The sequence below is a fragment of the Sus scrofa genome, chromosome 6, assembly GCF_000003025.6.
Source record: "Sus scrofa isolate TJ Tabasco breed Duroc chromosome 6, Sscrofa11.1, whole genome shotgun sequence".
NCBI lineage: Eukaryota > Metazoa > Chordata > Mammalia > Artiodactyla > Suidae > Sus > Sus scrofa.
Genome location: NC_010448.4, coordinates 158,210,329 through 158,232,841, shown reverse-complemented (window position 1 = coordinate 158,232,841; position 22,513 = coordinate 158,210,329). Strand labels below are relative to the sequence as shown.

General features: G+C 42.3%; 1 protein-coding gene across 4 annotated transcripts in view; it reads left to right on the top strand.

Moving 5' to 3' along the window:
• Window positions 1-14,003, top strand: part of TCEANC2 (transcription elongation factor A N-terminal and central domain containing 2) — a 42,994-nt gene extending 28,991 nt beyond the window's left edge. For all 4 annotated transcript variants that reach the window (XM_005665408.3, XM_013999365.2, XM_003356456.4 and 1 more), the window contains 2 exons: window positions 1,827-2,020; window positions 10,737-14,003. In XM_005665408.3, coding sequence (XP_005665465.1) covers window positions 1,827-2,020; window positions 10,737-10,925 — 383 coding nt within the window. In that variant the 3' untranslated portion in view covers window positions 10,926-14,003. The remainder of the gene's footprint in view (window positions 1-1,826; window positions 2,021-10,736) is intronic.

Below are 22,513 nucleotides of genomic sequence, written 5' to 3'. Positions count from 1 at the left end.
CCGGTGACAGTGGGATGCTAGCTGGAAGTGAAGCTAGGAAGTGGATGGGAGGGTGGCAGATCATGCAGTTGCTTGTGTGACAACATAAGAGTTTGGATACAGGACTGAAAGGTTTACGTGTGGGAATATAATGGTCAGATTTATGTTTTAGAAAAAAATAGCCCTAAAAGAGAAAAAAATAAAGTTAAATAAAAGCCACTCTGGCTTCAGTGTGGAAGATGGCATTAAGGCTGAGAGGCCAATCAGGGGGCTGCTGGAGTCATCTGGAGGCGACATGCCTGAAGGCAAGGGTAGGGGTGATGGGGGTGGAGGAAAAGGGAGTGGTTCCCGAGCTGTTACTCTTGCTGAGTGGCTTATGCCTTCTACCAGGTTAAGCATGACTTTCCCCCTATTCTGTTTATTGCTAATGAAGAAAGCTATTGATTTTTTAAAAATGTCTTGTTTTATCCTTCTCCTTTTGAACATTAATTCTAAGTGTGTACTTGACTTCTTTGGGTTTTTTTTTTTTTGTATTTATTATCTAAATATTTTTGCGTATTGATTATTTTTTGACTCTTTCCTCTTTTTCCATTTTTATTATGAAAATCTCAAACATTCACAAAAATAAAGAGAATAGCACAGTACAAACCTCCCTAGGCCTTTCACCTACAATTAATAACTATTAAGATTTTGTCCTGTTCACTTCATCTCTCCCTTTTTTGTGTTTTTATGCTGTTACTGAACTATTTTAAAGCAGAATCTCAGACCTTTTGTCATTTCAGCTCTACTTCAGGATGCACCTCTGAAAAATACAGATGTTTTCTTATATAACCACAGTGCCATTATCATGTTTAACAAAATCAACAATAATTCCTTGGTATAATTTAATGACTAATGTATGTTGATATTCCTTGTTTCTCAAAATATATTTTAATTGGTTTGTTCAGTCAGGATTTGGATCAAACATCACATTTGATAGTTTGGACTCAAATGACTTTTTTAATCTTTAGCAATTCATAACCTTACTCCCCTTTTAAAAAAAATGCCATTGATAATTGAAGAAACTAGGGCTGTTATCCCATAGAATGTCCCACATTCTGGATTTGTCTCTTTTCTCATACTATAATTTAACTTATTCCTCTTTCTCTCTTGTGTTTTTCTATAAACTGGAAGTTAGCTTTGAATGACTAAATATTTGGGTTATTTCATCTTTTCCTCGATAGGAGAGTGCAAGACTGCTTCATAAGTAGGGCTGAGAAGTGCTGCCTTCATCTGATAGTCCCACCTCAGGGATGCTAAGATTCATCACTGGAGCTGATGACAACACACCCTTCCACTGTAAATTTCCCCATCAACTTTTCATCAGCTGAGTCCATCCACTATTGATTGTCACCTTAATGGATTATTTCATCATGGGCCATAAAATGTTTTTTAATTCTGTCAATCTTATCACATTTATTAGCTGAATAAAGAACATTCCATCAATAATTAGGACTGTTTGGTTGTCCTAAAATATAATATGTACTGAGAAGACAAGATAAATGCTTAATTAATTTTCTTTTATTGCAATGTTTGGATTAAGGATTTGGTACCTTAGCTGTTCTGTTTTAAGTATCTATTGATCATGCTTCTGTTTTATGACTTACTGCCCTGGCTAGCACAGTGATTCTCCCCCAGTGATTATCTTATAATCTTAGCCCTTGAGAAATGGGTCCTCATTTGCACAAGAGCCTTTATATCCTTAAATATATGAAGGACTTGCTAAGTGCCACACATCCGTCCTTCCAGTCCTGTACTTTTCAGAAGACAGAACAACCTTTCCTTTGGTTTCTCCTCTCTTGTTCCAGGTCACACTGTGAACAAGATGCGTCAACACTCAGATTCAGAAGTGGCTTGTCTTGCCAGAGAAGTTTACACTGAGTGGAGAACTTTCATTGAAGAACATGTGGATAGACCTTCTATAGTAGTCCGAAGTGATCCCAAAACTGAAACACTTAGGAAAAATGCCCAGAAATTACTCTCAGAAGCCTTGGAATTGGAGGTAAGGTCCTGGTTGGAATGTGATGACTAGGTGCTCTTGGTTAAATGACCTTCACATTTTCATAATGAACTTTCATAGCCTTAAGTGCTGTGGTTGTATTCTGTGTTATTTTGCTGGGATTTTGGGTTTTTTTTTAAGGACTCTGGATTGTGAACATTCTGGGGGGGGCAGTATTGTGTAAAGAGTACAGACTTTGAGAGTTCCCGTTGTGGCTCAGCAGTTAACGAACTCGACTAGCATCCATGAGGATGCGGGTTCAATCCCTGGCCTCGATCAGTGGGTTAAGGATCTGACATTGCTGTGAGCTGGGGTGTAGATTGCAGACACGGCTTGGATCCCACATTGCTGTGGCTGTGGCATAAGCCAGTAGCTTCAGCTCTGATTGGACCCCTATCCTGGGAAGCTCCATATTGCCATGGGTGCAGCCCTAAAAAGACAAAAAAAACCCAACCAAAAAACAGTACAGGCTTTGGAACTAGCAAGACATGGATTAAAACCCTTGCTCTAGTATGTACTAGTTGTGATATGTTATGCAAATCTCTTATGAAATTCAGAGATTTGGTTTTTTTAATACATGAAATGAAGATTATAAATCCTACCAACTAAGACCATTGGAAAGATTAAATGAACCATATATGCAAAGGAGTAGTATAATGCCTTGTGTTTAGAAGTCACTTAATGAATGTTGGTTCCTTCCCATTTGAAATTCTTTCCCTGACAAATACCATATGATAACACTTACATGTGTAATCTAAAATATGATGCAAGTGGAGTTTCTTGATGGTGCAGCAGGTTACAGATCTGGCATTGTCACTGCTGTGGCTCTGGTTATTGCTGTGGCACTGGTTCAGTCCCTGGCCCAGGAACTCTTCTACATGCTGTGGGCACAGCCAAAAAAAAAAAAAGAAAAGAAAAGTGACACAACTGACCTTATTTACAAAACAGAAACAGACTCACAGTCATAGAAAACAAGCTTATGGTTATCAAAGAGGAAAGGAGATGGGGAAGAATAAATTAGGAATTTGGGATTAGTAGATCCAAACTACTCTGTACAAAATAAACAACAAGGTCCTGCTGTATAACACAGGACTGTATTCAATATCCTATAAAAACCATAATGGAAAAGAGCATGAAAAAGCATCTGTATGTATATTCTGTGTGTGTGTGTATATATATATATATATATATATATATATATATATATATATATGCTTCTTCAAATTCATATACATATGCTTCTTCATATTCATATATCTAACTGAGTCACTTTATACTAGAAGGTAGCACAACATGGTAAATCAGCTGTGCTTCAATAAAAATAAATAAAAATTCTTTCCTTTCCCACTGAAGCAAAAAGTCTGAGATGGGCTCTCTTATGGAATATCAGTGGCATAATAAATAGCTGTTCCTTAAAAAGACTCTCCTCCCCCACTTTTTTGTCAGCACTCATACCTTTAGTTCTAAGGCAAGTAGTCAGTTGCCTGGCCATAATCCCTGTCAGCTTCATGACCAACAGTTAGATGGCGTTAGTGGTTGGAGATACAGGTGCTAAAAGAATTTTTGCTCATTAGCAGTAATATTAATCATTCATCATCAAACAAATCTTATAGGTCAACTAATATTCTGGAAAAATCAGACATATTACATCCCTATTTTTTTTCCTCTTCTCAGGGTATCCCTCATAAAGTATCCTTAAAGAATAATTTAATATTATTAGCAAAGAAGTAATTCAGAAGTCTAGTTTAGGAGTTTCCATCATGGCTTAGCAGTAACGAACCTGACTAGTATCTATAACAGTGCAGGTTCAATCCCTGACCTCACTCAGTGGGTTAAGAATCTGGCATTGCCATGAGCTACGGTGTAGGTCGCAGATGGGACTTAGATCCTGTGTTGCTGTGGCTGTGGTGTAGGCCGGCGGCTGCAGCTCTGATTTGACCTCTAACCTAGGAACCTCCGTATGCTGTGAGTGTGGCCCTAAAAAGACCAAAAAAAAAAAAAAAAAAAAAAAAGTCTAGTTTAAATACTAATCTGTTACTACTGCATTCTCTGAAGAAAAAAAAAAAATTATTTTTTTTTCTTTATCTTTTTGCCTTTTCTAGGGCTGCTTCCTCGGCATATGGAGGTTCCCAGGCTAGGGGTCTAATTGGAGCTGTAGCTGCTGGCCTACTCCAGAGACACAGCAATGCAGGATCCTGAGCCGCGTCTGCGACCTTCACCACAGCTCATGCAACGCCAGATCCTTAACCCACTGAGCAAGGCCAGGGATCGAACCCACAGCCTCATGGTTCCTAGTCAGATTTGTTAATCACTGAGCCACAACGGGAACTCCTGAAAAAAATATTTTAACCTTTTTATCTCAATTAAGCATCCAGAAAAGAAAGACAAATGAATGGACTTGTATGTTACTAAAGTCTTAAAAATAAAATTTTAATACAAACTTATGATAGAAAAAGAAACAATGTAAAAAGGGAAAACAAGATCATATTGAACCTACCATCCAGACATAATCTTGTTAACTTTTTGATGGCTTTCCTGTTTGATAGATTATTATAGCTCTTTAAATGAATACTGGACAAGTTATGATTGTCCCAGATTTATTAAGTGCCAAGTATGTGCCAACTTTTCTGTAAGATATTTTTATTGATTATTTAAATAACATTGCTAAAATTGACAATTATTTACATTTATGTTTTTTATTTTGATCAATGTCAGTGTCACTTTTTATATACTTTACTGTATATCTCTGTTTTTTATGTTTATAATATTCAATGTCTGTTTGATAGTTCAGTGAATTAATAGACTGTAAGTTTGCTTAACTTTCCCAAAAGGAAGTATTATGAATACTAAGCCCTTGGGAAAGAGAAAAAAATATGAAAGTTGTAAGTCTAATTTTCCAGAATATCGATTAGCCAACAAGACTTGCTATTTGATATTTTAAATAAAGTTTATTTTTAAAATAAACCAAAATTATTACAGAAACGTAGAGTGTGGGTATATAATATGTAGTTAATGTGGTGGTAAATACCAGTTCCCTGTGGTATCTTTTTAAGTAAATGATAATAACGAAGCTATGCTTGTAAGGATTAATGAGCAGTTTGCCTGCTATATTAAACTCCATAATAATTATCCTTTTAGTTTATCCATTAATTATCCTTTAAATGGCACATCAAGTGGTAAGCACTCAAGTGTTACAAAGCAAAGTTAAAAAAGTGATACATTTGTTAGTGCTTTGCAGCGTAATTGGAAAAAATATCAGATTAAGCGTAGCTGAATGGTTTTGTTCCCAAAGAGTAAATTTTAAAAATTAAAAGTGTGCATCTTACCATCTTCCTTGGCGAAAGAAAATCAATCTGTTTTCCTTGCATAAACAGCATTTTATAGTATTTTTCATCAGTTTGGTATATCAGAAAGTATAAATACAGACACTTTTTACATAAAGTTAACTTTCGCACCCATCATCATCTGAAACCTTTTCATATTAGGGTAAATCAATGAACCATTAATCCAGTATTTGGTCCTTGACAGTAACCAATGTTGAGTGCATTCAAATCAGACATCAGATCTCCATAAATGTACTTTATTAGGTGGTAGTAAACTGTTGGGTCGTTTATTGGCTCAGTGACTGAAAAGCTGTTGTAATTTGATCTTACCATGTGTTTTTTCAAATCCACTCATTACATTTTTATAGAAAATAATGTTTCCGTATTATTTGTTTTGGTCTTATTCTTTAGTATTGAAAGCCATAGATGAAGAATATACACACACAGCCAAAAAGTGCCCCTCTTTAGTACTCTACAGATCTTGCTTTCCAGATTCATGGATTGTTTCCTTGTTCTTGGAATAATGGAATAGATGAATAGAAACGCCATTGTTGAGACCCATGCTCCATTCCCCTTTACCTTCTCCCTTCTGGATCTTCTTTGTTCTTCCCTGTCTTTTAGATCTTTCCTCATATGAACGTTCCCTGTGGTGTCATTCTCTTACTTCCCCTTCCTCATTATCCACTCTCCTTCCTACCTCACGGCCTGTGATCATTTTCCTATTATGTCATTAAAAAAAAATGAATCTGATTCTCAAAGTGAGCCTGTTATCATTAAGAGTTATGAAACACTGGCTGGTTGGCCCAGTTGGTTGTCAGATGGTGCTAATGAGATCCAGGTCAGGGGTACATCCCCATATGGGACTGTTAGTTTTTTCTTTGTTTAATGGCCTCAGACTACACCTCTGGCTTTGACCAGCTCTTTCATAAACGTATTCAAGTGGTTAAAAAGGAGTGTGGGTATATATGTACAAACCCAGTCACACTGTTGGAAAACTCGTACAAAGTTTGCTTCTAGTGGTTATTCAGTTCAACAAATGTTTGGTTCTACTGCTAGTAGTACCGGGAGAATGTAAACATAAATGGTTTGCAGTCCCTATCCTAAGAAAGTCTGCTGTGTCCTGACCCTCTTAAGCCTGTAAATGACTGACTAAATACAAGGCAGGATGAAATTTGCCTGAAATAGTGGTACTAGCAAGTGGTGTAGACACACAAAGGACAGAACAGTGAACTCTGATTCGGGGAATCTGGGAAGGTTTCATGAAAGAGACAGCAGGTGAACTGGCCTTTGTAAGAGTGGTTGGATCTTGCTAACTGAAAATACATGTAAAATAGAAACATACTTCGTATTTTATCTGCTATGTATAGGATCTTACTGAAAGCAGGAAAAGAGGGAACTATAGATAGGGAAAGAGGAAATTCATTTCACAGATATTCACTGAGCACTTACTTTGTGCCAGTACCAATGCTAGGGATTGGGAATTTAGAAATTGATCCAACATAATATTAGCTCTAGAGGGAGCTAGGCAAATACATAGTTACAATGCAGCGTGGGAAGTTTTATGTGCTTATTGTATGTGCTTAAGGTAAACCCATGAAGAAAAGCTTCTTCCCCTGTTTTTAAAGAGCTTACAAATATGGCAGGCATCACTAATTGATTATGGCACCATTTCTTCTGGGACCAGAATCCTTGATGAAAGATGGTCTAGGTGGATGTGTTTTATATCTTCCAGCTATAACCAGTTCTTCCAGAATTGGGCAACTGAATAACACACACTCTACTCACAGATACAAATACGTAAGCAGAGAAAATCAGATCCTCCTCTGAGAAGTGGAGGTAGGAAATGCCAAGAAACAACAGTAGGAGTTTTGAAACAGAAAGAATATTAGAGGAGTTACGAGGAAGCAGACGCTATGGGTAGAGATGTGTAGAATAGGGGGAGAGAATGAGGCGGTTGGAATGACGGTCAGTAAGGCAAACGGAGAGGAGCAAAAACGTGAGAAAGAGACAGATCACGAGAGACACAGAGTGAGGGTATGGTCCATAAATAAATCTCTAGGTTTCTTACAGCGTTCCTGTTCCCATTCATACACATTTATCTCAGAGCAAAACCTGTTTTTCTCAAGGTCTCATTAAGACCCTTGTCCTTTCACCCAAAAGGTGAAATCCCCAGGTTAGGATCCATTGGGAAGGGTTCTCAACTTAGGTAGGTTTGGATTATCCAAAGGCATTTTTTTTTTTTTTTTTGTAGAGCCACACCTGAGGCACATGGAAGTTACCAGGCTAGGGGTCAGAGTGGAGCTGCAGCTGCTGGCCTACACTACGGCCACAGCAACACGGGTTGCAAGCTTTGTTGGTGACCTACATCACAGCTCAGGGCAACGCTGGATCCTTAACCCACTGAGTGAGGCCAGGGATGGAACCTGCATCCTCATGGGTACTAGTTAGGTTCGTTACCACTGTACCACCACGGGAACTCCCTCTCCAAAGGCATCTTGTGCAATGAGCTTGTTACATACAAGGGTGCATGACGAATCATTTTCCCCTATGTTTATCTTTTAATATTACTCATGTGTTTCTTCATTTCTTTGTTCCAATTGGTCTTCATTTAACAAGAAGCGTGCATGAGAACATAACACCTGTCCCATTGCCCCACCTGTCCCGCTGCCCCATGTTGTCTGTGTACATGCCTCTCTTTTCTAGGTTGTGAGTTCTTAGAGGGTAGTGGGTCAGGTCTTTTCTGTTTCATGTCTCCAATACCCAGATCAGACCAGACCAATAACTCAATAACCATTTGCTGAATGAGGTGTGAATAAGTATCCAGTCAGGTGAATTTGAAGGCACTCTACAGGTTCTACAATTTGATGGAATGGCCATGACCTATTTTTGCAAATGCACATATACCCTTCTTCCCCTAACAACCACACTCCCCCTTAAAAAGAAAAAAAACCTTTTTTTCCTTGCCCGCTGCAGTCTGGGGGCTAGTTCAATGCCCCCATGAAAACCTCAAGGACTCTGGGTTCTAGAGAGCCATGGTGCCACATCCACTCACTTCAGCCCTAGAGGCCACAGTCATGAGGACCACAGACTTCCCTGACCGTCTTCTGTCTGTTCCACCAAGGCAGATGTCTGGGCCTGGGTGTTCTTTTCCTCTCAGTCCTGTTCCGCTCCTTGCTCCTCATTCCTCCCACATTTCTTTTTTCTCTTTGTTTTGGTCTTTTGGTCTGTCTTTTGTTAGGACGCTTTATCAAATGTCAGAGGATCCTTTCTTCTATCTTGGTGTACTTGTTTCGTAAACTTTTTTAAAATATAAGTGTAGGGCGTTCCCCACCATTGTGGCTCAGTGGAAATGAATCTGACTAGGATCCATGAGGATTCATGTTCGATCCCTGGCCTCACTCAGTGGGTTAAGGATCCAGCGTTGTAGTGAACTGTGGTGTAGGTCACAGACATGGCATGTATTTGGTGTTGCTGTGGTTGTGGTGTAGGCCTGTGGCTATAGCTCTGATTTGATGCCTAGTCTGGGAACCTCCACATGCTAAGGGTGTGGCTCTAAAAGGACCCCCCCCAATATATATATATATATATATAAATATAAACACACAAAAGATAAACGTACAGCTCACTGAGTTTATCACCAAGTAAGTGCCTCCTTCACCTGGCCACCTCCTACTCATTCTGCAGATTCATGTCAAACGTCCTTTCCTCTCGAGTCCAGGCGCTGTCCTCCTGGGTTGGGTCCCTGTGCAGTAGTTCTGCTCCCCCGCACTCGCTTCTGTCCCCTTTCCTAGCAGCACTCAGTACACTCACAGTGGGTTCACTGGCTGTCTGCAGCTGGTCTGTGCTCCTTATGGAGCCAAGAGTTGTGTCAACCTTGCTCACTGCCCTTTCCTCAGCCCAAGTACGTAGTAGTTGCTAAATGAGTATTTGACTATGTGGTAGGGTAGGGAGGGAAGGAGTGAAGCAAAAAAAGGAAGTGAGTAAAATTTATTTTCAAGGAACTCACTCTTAAGGAAAACAGACTCAAGAAATCTGTCATTATATTATGAAATGACTAAGGAAAGCTCAGGACATTGTGGCAGCCTCAAGAAGAACTTTCAGTCCTTTGAACTAGGATTTGCTTTTTTTGCTTTTTTTTGTTGTTTTCTTTTTTGACAACTGCACCCAAGGCATATGGACGTACCCAGGCTAGGGGTCGAATCGGAGCTGCAGCTGCAGGCCTGTGCCACAGCCACAGCAATGCCAGATCCAAGCCATATCTGTGACCTATGCTGGGTCCTTAACCCACTGAGCAAGGTGGGGGATCAAACCCGTATCGTCATGGATTGTGGTAAGGTTCTTCATCTGCTGAGCCACAACTCTCTACTTTTTGTTTTTTAGCTAATCTTTGAGCTACAAATAGGAGTGTGTTTTCAAGGGCAAGTGTGCCTTGCAAGGGAACATGAACCTGTCGAGAGGCGTAGAGGTGTGTGAAAGCAGCTGAGCTTGCTCAGGCTGGGTGAGGAACAGGACCTGGGAGGCCAATAGTGAGTGGTGCGCCTGGAAAGGAAGTGAGGGGGTCCCAGACCAGCATCCCAGTCTGGCCTGGATCCAGAGCATGTGGACAAAGCCCCAGACCTGTCCTGCTTTGATTTGGCCTGTGACTTCAAGAGGGTTGGGCCTGAGCCAGAACACCGCCAGACTGCCACAGCGCCCATCCTCTAGGCCCGTTCTGCTTAGGTGACTCTGCAGAAGTCTCTCCAAATCCAACTGATCTCAGAACGTGAAGGGAACAGTGAGGGTGGTAAAAAGGAAGACACATGAATGTTGGAGTTGGGGGCTCCGGGTCAGAGCCCCTAACTCTGCCTCTTAATAGTTGTAAGAATCGCAAGCATTTCTTTATCTTTCAACCTGTTTCCTCATCTGTAAAATGAGATCATAGGAGTTGTGGGCATTAAATATGAAAAGTGATTTATAAACTGTTTTACACACATATCAGGATCTAGACCCATTGTTTCTAAAATGCTGCTAAAGGGTTAAAAGGCACTTGAAAAACAAACAAACAGAAAAGTATAAATGTTATACTGATTTATTATCCTCAGTCTTCGTTTCCTGGTTGGTAGAGTACAGGGCCCAGAACCCATTGCTTGGTTCAAGCCAGTTTCCTGTTATAATGGCAAATATTACCACCCGGCAGGGGTTGTGAATGAGGTCCCTGTCACAAAGCACATGGCCTTGTTCCTTAATTGCCAGGGTGGAATTAATTTGCTCTTCCTGTTTCTCTGGTGACAGGAAGTAGATGTCCTTGAATTTCAGTTGATTAATGGAGGCCTCTGAGCAAAGTGCTCCAGCCTCTCTCACTTTTAATCCTTATGCAATGCAAGGCCCTAATTTGATAATTTTGCTGTTTTTTTTAGATGGATCACCTACTGGTTGAAAATATTGAACGGGAAACGTTTCATCTCTGCTCCCGCCTCATTAATGGGCCGTACCGGCGGACGGTGAGAGCCCTGGTCTTCACATTAAAGCATCAAGCTGAAATCCGGGCTCAGGTGAAGAACGGCACGCTGCCAGTCGGCACGTTTGTACAGACCCACAAAAAGTGACCCGAGGACGGTTCCACCCCTGGGCTGGGCAGAAAGGAAAATGGGCCTCTCTCTGCCATTCAAAGATTCTTTTGAGTTTGGGCGATGGCTGTTGCTGGCTGTGCTAAATTTTCCCGTGGTGCCATGTTCCAGACAGAGGATGCAGAGAGCCCTGGGAGACAGGCCGCAGGAAGCGCTTCATTAGCTGTAGTGCGCTGGGGCTGCCTGACAGGATGTGCGCTGGTTGTCACTAGGAAGCGCGGCACGGTTGCCATCACCCAGCACAGTGAAAGGGTGACAGATTTCACTGTGAATATGCCAAGGACACCTCTAAATGTCCCCCGTGTCAGGCAGATGAAGTTCCTACTTTATTTCGCCACCCTGCAGGTAACTGAAACTCAATTACCGCTGCTGCTCACTCGGTTCCGTCCCCCTGAGTTTAGATAGCGCCAGTGCCTCTCAGAACTCCCCCGTCTGTTCTCTTTGCTCTACCCCAGGGGTGAGCCTGCCAGAGCCCGCCAACCACCCCTTCTTTCCAGAACTCACTTATCTGAACGTTTCAGCTCTCCCTGGAAGACCTTCTGTGTTGGGCTCCGGAGCCCCCATGCTGAGGCTTCTAATGAGGAACTGGCCTGAAGCATCCCCACACCTTGAGGTTTATTTGAATATGTCAGCTCTCGGTTTAAGGTTCTGCAGAAGATACATGATGAAATTTCTTTTGAAATGAATTCCTGTAGGAGAAAAATTGTATATGTGTGTGCTTTAAAATGAAATACCTCTACATAGACTTGCTTGAACAATTACGTAAATGATACTTGCTTTTGTTTGTTTGTTTGTTCTGTTTCCATTCCAGGGCTGCACCTGCGGCATATGGAACTTCCCAGGCCAGGGGCTGAATTGGAGCTGCAGCTGCCGGCAGACGCCAGATCCAAGCGGCGTTTGTGACCTACACTGCAGCTCACGGCAATGCCAGATCATCAACCCACTGAGCAAGGCCAGGAATTGAACTCATGTCCTCATGGATACTTGTCAGGTTTGTTACCGCTGGGCCACTTTGGGAACTCTTGATGTTTGTTTTTTTTTTTAGGTAATAAGTAACTGGGACTTTTCCCCCCTAACAAGGTATGACTTGTTCATTGGAAAGTGTTTAGGTTTGAGAAAGAATATAGTTGGAGAAAATAAAGAATAATTGAACAGGAATTTGAGGGAGATAGCAAGCCCAAAGAAGGTTTTTTAGGTTAGAGGAGATTGGAGCATGCTTGTAATCTGAAAAGAAGGAGCCAATAGAAGGGGAGAGATTTAATGTGTTTATAAAAGGAGTTCCTCCCATGGCACAGTGGGTTAAGAATCTGACTGCAGTGGCTCGGGTCGCTGTGGAGCTGTGGGTTCGATCCCCAGCCTGGTGCAGTCAGTTAAAGGATCTATAGAGTGGCCTAAGTTGCAGCTGTGGCTCAGATTCAGTCCCTGGCTTGGGGAACTTCCATATGTCACAGGTGCAGCCAGCCATAAAATAAAGAAATATATATTTTTTTTAAAGGAAAGATTTAAAATCCAAAAAAAGAGGATGTAGATTTAAAAGCATGGACACCATTTCATCTCTCTCTCCCCTCCCTCGCTCTCTCCCTCACATATGCACAATTTTTTCTCAGATACTCTTGACAGTAAGTTGCATATGTCATGGATCTTTACCCCAGGTGACCAATAAACCAGAAATGATGCTTAATCTCAAAAATATTCAAGAAAATGCAAAAAAATAGAAATTAGAGCAAAAATAAACCCATGGGACCTCATCAAACTGAAAAGCTTTTGCACAGCAAAGGAAACCAAAAAGAAAACAAAAAGACAACTTACAGAATGGGAGAAAATAGTTTCAAATGATGCAACTGACAAGGGCTTAATCTCTAGAATATATAAGCAACTTATACAACTCAACAGCAAAAAAACCAATCAATCAATGGAAAAATGGGCAAAAGACCTGAATAGACATTTCTCCAAAGAAGATATACAGATGGCCAACAAACACATGAAAAAATGCTCAATATCGCTGATTATAAGAGAAATGCAAATCAAAACTACCATGAGATACCACCTTACACCAGTCAGAATGGCCATCATTAATAAATCCACAAATAACAAGTGCTGGAGGGGCTGTGGAGAAAAGGGAACCCTTCTGCACTGCTGGTGGGAATGTAAACTGGTACAGCCACTATGGAGAACAGTTTGGAGATACCTTAGAAATCTATACATAGAACTTCCATATGACCCTGCAATCCCACTCTTGGGCATCTATCCGGACAAAGCTCTACTTAAAAGAGACACATGCACCCGCATGTTCATTGCAGCACTATTCACAATAGCCAGGACATGGAAACAACCCAAATGTCCATCGATAGATGATTGGATTCAGAAGATGTGGTATATATACACAATGGAATACTACTCAGCCATAAAAAAGAATGACATAATGCCATTTGCAGCAACATGGATGGAACTAGAGAATCTCATACTGAGTGAAATGAGCCAGAAAGACAAAGACAAATACCATATGATATCACTTATAACTGGAATCTAATATCCAGCACAAATGAACATCTCCTCAGAAAAGAAAATCATGGACTTGGAGAAAAGACTTGTGGTTGCCTGATGGGAGGGGGAGGGAGTGGGAGGGATCGGGAGCTTGGGCTTATCAGACACAACTTAGAATAGATTTACAAGGAGATCCTGCTGAGTAGCATTGAGAACTATGTCTAGATACTCATGTTGCAACAGAAGAAAGGGTGGGGGGAAAAAACTGTAATTGTAATGTATACATGTAAGGAAGGATAACCTGACCCCCTTGCTGTACAGCGGGAAAATTAAAAAAAAAAAAAGAAAATGCAAAATAAGGCAATTATATGATGCCATTTTTCAGATGAAACTGGAAAACATTTTAAATTAAAATGCCAACTTCTGGTGAAGATATGGGGAAATGGTCACTTTTAATACACTGATAGTTGGAATGAATCACCACATCCTTCTCAGAAAATATGTCAACATTTACTCATATTTAAAATATATACGTATATTGACCCAGCAATAAAGTTTCCTAAAGAAACGAAATATACTGGAGTTCCCATCGTGGCTCAGCAGAAACAAATTTGACTAGAATCCATGAGGACACAAGTTTGATCCCTGGCCTTGCTTAGTGGATTAGGGATCCAGCGTTGCTGTGAGCTGTGGTGTAGGCTGCAAATGTGGCTTGGATCTGGCATTGCTGTGGCTGTGGTGTAGGCTGGCAGGCTGCAGATCTGAATCAACCCCTAGCCTGGGAACCTCCATATGCTGCAGGGGCGGCCCTAAAAAAAAAAAAAAAGAATAAATGACTTCTATATCTATTGACCTGAAAGGTTGACAAAGATGTATTATTAAGTGAAAAAAATGAATTTAGAGAAAAATGCCTTTAATAGGAATCCAGTTTTACAAAAAGGAAACAATGAAAAAATCCTGTATGTGGATATATATCTTTGTACAGGATTGTATGAGGATAGAGAAATGTATGAAAGCCTGTATATTGGGTCATTTCCACTGGCTGCCTTAAGGAAGAGAGGGGAGTCAGAAGGTCTGAAAGAAAACAGGAGATAGGGAAGAAAAAAGTCTAACACAATGAAATCTGCCAATGCGATGATGTTGAGTATGCTTAACATCATACTCAACACCTACATTGATTTTGTAGGTGTTTGTCTGTGTTTATATTTTCGCTCTTTTAATGGATTAAACTTATCAGAGATTTGTTTATTCAAGGACAGAGGGAAAGGGACTATATTATCTCCCTTGTAGGTGCTAGATACTTTTCCTAAGATAATTAACTAACATTTACATTGACCTTTTTTATATGATTTAAAAAAAAAAAAAAAAAACCTGTTGAGGAGTTCCCTTCGTGGTTCAGTGGAAACAAATCTGACTAGTATCCATGAGGGCACAGGTTCCATCCCTGGCCTTGCTCTGTAGGTTAAGGATCCAGTGTTGCTATGAGCTGTGGTATAGGTTGCAGGCAAGGCTCGGATCCTGTGTTGCTGTGGCTCTGGTGTAGGCCAGCAGCTTCAGCTGCTGATTCGACCCCTAACTTGGGAACTTGCATATGCCTCAGGTGCAGCCGTAAAAAAGCAAAAAGAAAAACAATCCTGTTGAATCATCTATTGTCTTAGTAGGTATTATTTCAGTTTTTCAGACTTTTTTTTTTTTTAGGGCTGTATCTGCAGCATATGGAGATTCCCAGGCTAGAGAATCAAAGCTACAGCCACAGCAATGCGGGATCCAAGGTGCATCTATGACCTGCACCACAGCTCACAGCAGTGCCGGATCCCTAACCCATTGAGTGAGGGCAGGGATCAAACCCTCGACCTCATGGTTACTAGCCGGTTTCATTTCCACTGCGCCACAATGGGAAATCCTATTTTTTCGGACTTCTTTTCTTCAGTAACCATTTGCTGAGTACCCAGTCCATGGGGTCTTATGGATACCTAGCAGGAGCTACACATGAGACCCTGAGGCTCACTGGGCAGAAGTATCTTGCTCAGTAGCTATGGGAGCTACCACATGCTCAGTACTGTGCTAGACATTTTAAAAAATAGTAACACTCAGTTCAAGATGAGGAAAGTGAGGTACACATGGATTAGTAACTTATTCAAGGTCACAGAGTGAATAGCCAATCTTCCAAAACCCAGGTCTATTTGACCATATGGACCTGGCTGTATTTCTGGTCGATTTCATGCATGCTCACGGTTTCAAGCATCTTTTACAGGATGGTGACACTGCAGTTTGTATCTTCAGCCCATCCCCGACCCCCAAGTCTCAGACAGTATCTCCTAGATGCCCCATGGTCCTCTCGTGTGTAGACGCAACAGGTCTTCTCTTCCTCGACAAAACTGGCAGGCCCGGCATTACAGCTCAGAACCCCTGGTTCAGCCAGGATACCTCTGCTCCAGCCTCACTCAGTCAAGGCCTCATGGATTCACTTCTCAAATACTCAGAACCTCTTGCCTCTTCTCCATCTCTAGCACCACTTCAGGACTTTTATCTTCTCTTGCCCACATGACCACCTGGCCCCCTAACGGGTCTCTCTGCTTCTAGTCTTTACTCCCTTCAAATTCACCTCTATGCCAGAAACAAGGTGACATCACAACTGGAAATCCCACCTTGTCACTCTGCTCTGAGCATTTTCACCTGCTGTCTTCTCCCTCTGGAATGCTCCTCTACATAATTCCCACCCCGACCAGAATACCTTGTGTACTGTTCTGTACATAGCCACGTGTTTTGTGGTTGTGCTTGTGACTCTTATCTCCCCGTTAGTATGTGACCTTGAAGTCAGAAATCCTGTCTTACTCATCTGGGTCTCTTCAGTGACGGGGACAGTGCTTGTCCTATCGTAGGACCCAATAAATATTTGTGGAACCAACGGATGTGCAGGTGTCTGTGCTCTTCTTGCTTCCACCCTTGATCCCCATGTAATAATCTGTGATCCACAGAGTATCGAGAATGAACCTTTTTTTTTTTTTTTTTTTTTTTATTTATTTATTTATTTTTTTTTTTTTTATTTTTTGTCTTTTGGGAGCTGTACCCGTAGCATATGGAGGTTCCCAGGCTAGGGGTTGAATCAGAGCTGTAGCTGCCTGTCAATACCACAGCCATAGCAAGACAGGATCTGAGCCGCGTCTGCAACCTACACCACAGCTCACAGCAACGCCAGATCCTTAACCCGCTGAGCAAGGCCAGGGATCGAACCCTCAACCTCATTGTTCCTAGTCAGATTCGTTTCCACTGCACCACGACGGGAACTCCGAGAATAAACCTTTGAAAATGCCAGAGAAGTCATATGTATCTCTTACCTGCTCAAAAGTTTCCACCTCACTCAGAGCGAAATCCCTTACTATGTCCTACAAGGCCCTATGTGGTCTGGGTCCTCATTTTGACCTCGTTTCCTAACCTTCTCTCCTTTTCTCACATCTCCGTGGTCCCGCTGGCTCCCTGATTGATCTGAACACACGCCAGGCGTGCTTCTGCCTCAGGGCCTTTGCATGTGTGGTCCCTTGATTGTAGTGCTCTTTCCGTAGCTATCTGCATATTACTTTCCTCACTTGTTTGAGGTCTTGGTTTGCCTTGTCAGAAAGTTCTACACTGACCACCCTAAATAAAATGGCACTCCTGTCCATTTTTTAATATCCTAGCCTGCTTTCTCTTTGGAGTATTTGCCATCCCTTGATGCAGTTATTTATTTCTTTATTGCGTTTCCCCCTAACACACAAAGAATTTAGATTGGAGTTTCCTGGCGGCTCAGCAGGTTAAGGACCTGGCATCATCACTACTGTGGCTTGGGTCACTGCTGTAGTATGGGTTTGATCCCTGGCCTGGGAACCTCCTCATGCGGAGGGTGCAGCCAGGAAAAAAAAAAAATTAAGCTTCATGGGAGCAGAGTCTTTTTTTTTTTTTTTAAGTGACATCATGAGAAATCTACTTTTATTTTATTTGGCCACACCCTCCGGCATTCAGAAGTCCCAGGGATCAAACCCATACCACAGCCACAGCAATGACCATGCTGGATCCTTAAAATGCTGAGCCACTAGAGAACTCCCAGTCTTTGCGTTGTTCCCTGATACATCTTTAGAACCCACAACAGAGCTAGATCTCCATAACTCTTTATTGACTAGTTGATGACTAATTGTGGATATGTAGGAAAGGCATCTAATCAATCAGGGAATGCTTCTTGGAGGAGGTGATACCTGCGTGCCTTCTTCAAGGACAGAAGTAGCTAATTGGATGGTTGAGGTGTATGCCTGGCAGAGAAAGCAGAGTAAGAAAGACACAGAACTGTGAGATACCTGACTGGTATGGCTGGAGTGGAGGACACGTGGAGGAGACAGGAGAAGAAGGCAAGGACCAGGATCAAACTTGATCCTGATGTCTTTGGAGCATCAGGAAGGTGTTTGGACTGATTCCATGCAGGAACGGGTTAGTTTTTTGGTTGTCAGACTGGAATAGAAGAGAAGCTGGAACAGAGAGAGAGAGACCAGTAGTAGGAAGCTTCATTTATAAAAAAACCAAAGTGTTCTGCTAACTTAGGAACCCAGAGTAAGTTGAAGACAAATTGCTCCCTGGCTGAAAGGCTTCAATGGTGATAGTTGGAAAGTTAAATGATTGCAGAGATATGCTTTGGAGATTTGGAAAGCAAGCTGTGTTATTTGTGGCTGTTTTCTCCTTGATGCATGTGCAGAATTTCCATGAACGCTAATGGAGCTATTCTGAGTGCTTGCCAAAGGGAAGGAGGCTTGCAGACATCCATCCAAGCTTGCCCACCCACTAAAAAGCACCTATGAACTCCAACCTCTTAAAAATAAAAGGGTTCAAAGGGGGGAGGGGTCAGCTCCTGAGATGGTGGGAGAGAAGTTGCTGGATCTCTGAGTTGCCTATGAGTCTAGGTATGAAGACATATGCCTATGTCTTCTAAATGTGTTCAGTTGCTAGATGAAATTTGGGAGAGTAAATACCATTAGAATCTGCTCTAGCAGCTTATTGATCCTTTTCTTGTGGTGGTTAAATCGGAGGTCCCGGCCTTTGAAGTAGGGACCATGTCTGTTTTCATTCACTCATCAAACAAATGTTGCCTGACTGCTTTGTGCCAAGAACTAGGCTGGCTCTGGAGAAACTGCAGTGAATGAGACCTAATTTCTGCCCTTCATGAACTCCTAGTCTGACGGGGAAATAGACACATAGGAAAATAATTACAGTACTGCATATTAAGTATTTATCGTAGATATTTATTTAAAACGTTGATGAAATGGAGAAAGCGATTAACACCAGTCTAAGGGAAGGAAAGTCTTCACACAGAGTTAACACCAACTGCCTCTGAAGGGTAGTTAGGAGTTCTTAGCAGGGGGTCTGTATGTATGCAGAAGCACGGACATGTGAAGTGCGTGGCTCAGAGTTCCCGTCGTGGCGCAGCGGAAACGAATCCGACTAGGAACCATGAGGTTGTGGGTTCGATCCCTGGCCTCAGTGGGTTAAGGATCCAGCATTGCCATGAGCTGTGGTGTAGGTTGCAAATGTGGCTTGGATCCCGAGTGGCTGTGGCTGTGGCTGTGGTGTAGGCCAGTAGCTACAGCTCTGATTTGACCCCTAGCCTGGGAACCTCCAAAAGCAAAAAAAAAAAAAAAAAAAAGAAAAGAAAAAAGAGAGAGAGAGAAAATAAATAAAGTGCAAGGCTCATTTCAGTAAAGGCAAATAAAACGGGTGGTGGAAGCACAAGGGTCTTAGGAAGGGAAAGAAATGGGGCAAATAAGGCCCTGGAGGCCTTATGAAAGAGTTTGGGCTTTGGCCTTCGGATCATTGGAAGCCTTGAAGTTTCTGAAGATATGCACCTAGTGCTAGTAAGATGTGCGTTTTATGGGTTTTTTTTTGTTTGTTTTGTTTTTGTCTTTTTAGGGCTGCACCCTCAGCATATGGAGGTTCCCAGGCTAGGGGTCCAGTCAGAGCTGTAGCTGTCGGCCTACTCCACAGCCACAGCAACGTGGGATCCAAGACGTGTCTGTGACCTATACCACAGCTCACGGCAACGCCGGATCCTTAACCCACTGAGCGAGGCCAGGAATTGAACCCGCAACCTCATGGTTCCTAGTTGGATTCGTTAACCACTGAGCCATGACGGGAACTCCAAGATGTGCATTTTAAAAAGATGAAAATATTCTCGCATAAACAGATATTTAAGAAAAGACTTTAAATGAAAAGACTCCAACAATTTAAGGCAAAGGAAAGAAACACTAGAGATTCAGTAAATTAGAGATTTTTTTTTTTTTTTTGACAAATGAAGTTGAGAGTTTAGCAAACAGATATCATTAGAGAGTCCCAAGTTTGAAAAATGGCAGGAAGCTCAGATAATGCATTTATTGTGTTCAGTGGTGAGGGAACAGGCAGCTGGCCTTTTTTCATTTATAGAATATCAGGTTTTTAAACTTGTGTCTGTCAACCTTGGTTTTCTTTTGCTGCAGCCTCAGGCCTCAGAGCCTCACTCTGAGATTTGTAATGTGTTTTGGGTGCATTTATCACAGCCGGATGGGGCGAGGGCTCAGTTTGTTACTGCCCATTATTGCTATCGAAGGGAGTCTATCCAGAAAACAAGCCTTTGGAGCTTCGATTAGTTTGGTGACACTGCCTTGGTTTCGGAAGAGATGATTTGATTGGATGACAGTGTATTTTCTTTTAAATCAACCAAAATGATATAATTGCTATCAGGAATAGGCTTACCCATAAGCTAAGGAGGTTGGTTTCAAGGTCCAGGAAGACCAGGATGTCCCATCAAATGCTCCTTTTGTCATCTTGTTAAAATCATTGATTCAGTGCCTATTTATTGAGTTCTCATGTGCCAGGTCCACAGGTCACAGGAAACTCCTGGTCTCATGAAGCCCCAAGAAGCTCCTGGTCTCATGAAGGAGACAGATAAAGCATTCTTCAAAAGGCAAATAATTATGAAACATGGAAATTCAAAGAAGAAGATAAATAAGCCAATAAACACATTAAAAGATGCTCAACCTCACTGGTCATCAGGGAATGGCAAAGGTGAATGCCATCCTTGAAGACCTAAAGAATGCAGAAATAGTGATCCTATTATCTCTCTGTTTAATTCACTGATCTGGCCCCTACAAAACTCAGATGGACCCTGGAAGATGCCAGTGAACCACAGCAAGGTCCACCAAGTGGTAGTTCTAACTGCAGATGTGGCACCTTTCCTAGAGTACATTAATATGTGCTCAGGTACATGGTATGTAGCCATTGATCTAGTGAATGTTTTTCTTTTTCTTTTCCTTCCCTATCAGAAAAGATCAGAGTTCACATTCACTTAGAACAGACAAAAGTGTACATTCACAATCCTGCTCGAGGGCTGTTAACTCTCCCGCCCTCTCACCACCTCGTCTGGGAAGACCTGTACTGCCTAGATATCTTGCAGAACATCTCACTGATCTGCTGTGTTAAGGACACCCGCTAATTGGACTAGATAAGCAAGAAAGAGCAAGCATATTGGAAGCCTTAGAGAGACGCATGCATTGCAGAGCATGGAAGAAAACACTATGATCTTTCAGGGGCCTGACAGATCAGTGAAATTTTTAGGAGCCAGTGATCTGGGTTATGCCAGGCACACTCCCTCCAAAGTAAAAGATAAAATATTGCATCTCCTGTTCCCCCATTACAAAGGAAGCACAATGCCTGGTAGGCATCTTTGGGTTTGAGAGGCAGTACAGACCTGGGAATACTGCTTCATCCCACGTAGTGGATACACAGAGGCTGTCTGTTTTGATGGAGGCCCAGCGTGGGAAAGGACTCAACAGCAGATCTAGGCTAGAGGACAAGAAGCCTTGCTGTGGGAACCATATGATCTGGCAGAATTCATGGTATCTGAGGTTTCTGAAGTGGGGAAAGATGCCTGTGGAGTTTATGACAAGGCCTAGTAGGAGAATCACAGTCTAGTCCCTGGGGCTCTGGATCAAGTCCATGCCATCTGCAGCCAGCAGTGACACACTTTCCAAAATACAGCTCCTGGTTTGCTGCAGGACTCCGGAAGAGGCATTGACCACGGATCATCAGGTAGACCATACAGCCAGAGCTGCTCATCGTGAGCTGGCTTCTATCAGCTCCACCAAGTCAGAGGGTCAGACAAGACCAGCAATTTTTCGTGAGACGGACATGGTACAGCTGCAGGTAGGCACAGCAGGGCCACAGGCAGAAGGTAGCTGCATGAGCAGGTGGCCCAGATGCCTGTGTCACCCAGCACCTTTGCACCAGTGCTGCTCCCTCAGCTCACACATGGCTGCCTCGGGAGCTCCTCCCGTCCAGCTGGAGGAAAAGAAAGGCAAAATTTGTTCATGAGTGGCTCAGCTCAGTATGTGTGAGCAAGCCAAAAATAGACCCTTGCTGCCCTGTGGGCCTCTCACAGGGGTGTCCGTGAAAGACAATAGAGGAGAAAACCCTTCCAATGGGCAGAGCTTTGAATGGTACATGCAGTCATCTCCTTTTTGTGGAAAGAAAAAGGGCTCAAGGTTAGACTGTACATGGGTCTCATGGGCAGCAGTGAAAGGCATGGCTGGTTGGTTAGGGGTCTAGAAGGATAGATTAGAAAACTGGGGGAGTTCCTGTTGTGGCATAGCAGAAATGAATCTGACTCACATCCATGAGGACACAGGTTTGATCCCTGGCCTCACTCAGTGGGTTAAGGATCTGGCATTGCCGTGAGCTGTGGTGTAAGTTGCAGATGCAGCTCAGATCTGGCGTGGCTGTGGCTGTGGCATAGGCCAGCAGCTGTAGCTCCGATTGGACCCCCTACCCTGGGAACCTCCATATTCCATGGGTGGGGCCCTAAAAAGCAAAAAAAAAAAAAAAAAAAAAAAAAAGAGGGGGCATCAAGTGTGAAGACCATGTTAGCATCTACCAGAGAGTATATACCGTGGAAGAAGCATTAAATAACCACATATATGCAGTTAACATCAGCCACATCTAAGGCCACCCCAGCGCTGGCACAAGGGATTCCTGTGTCAGCACCATGCTCTAATCAGCTGAGCTAAGGGGTGCCTATAAGCAGTAACCATGGT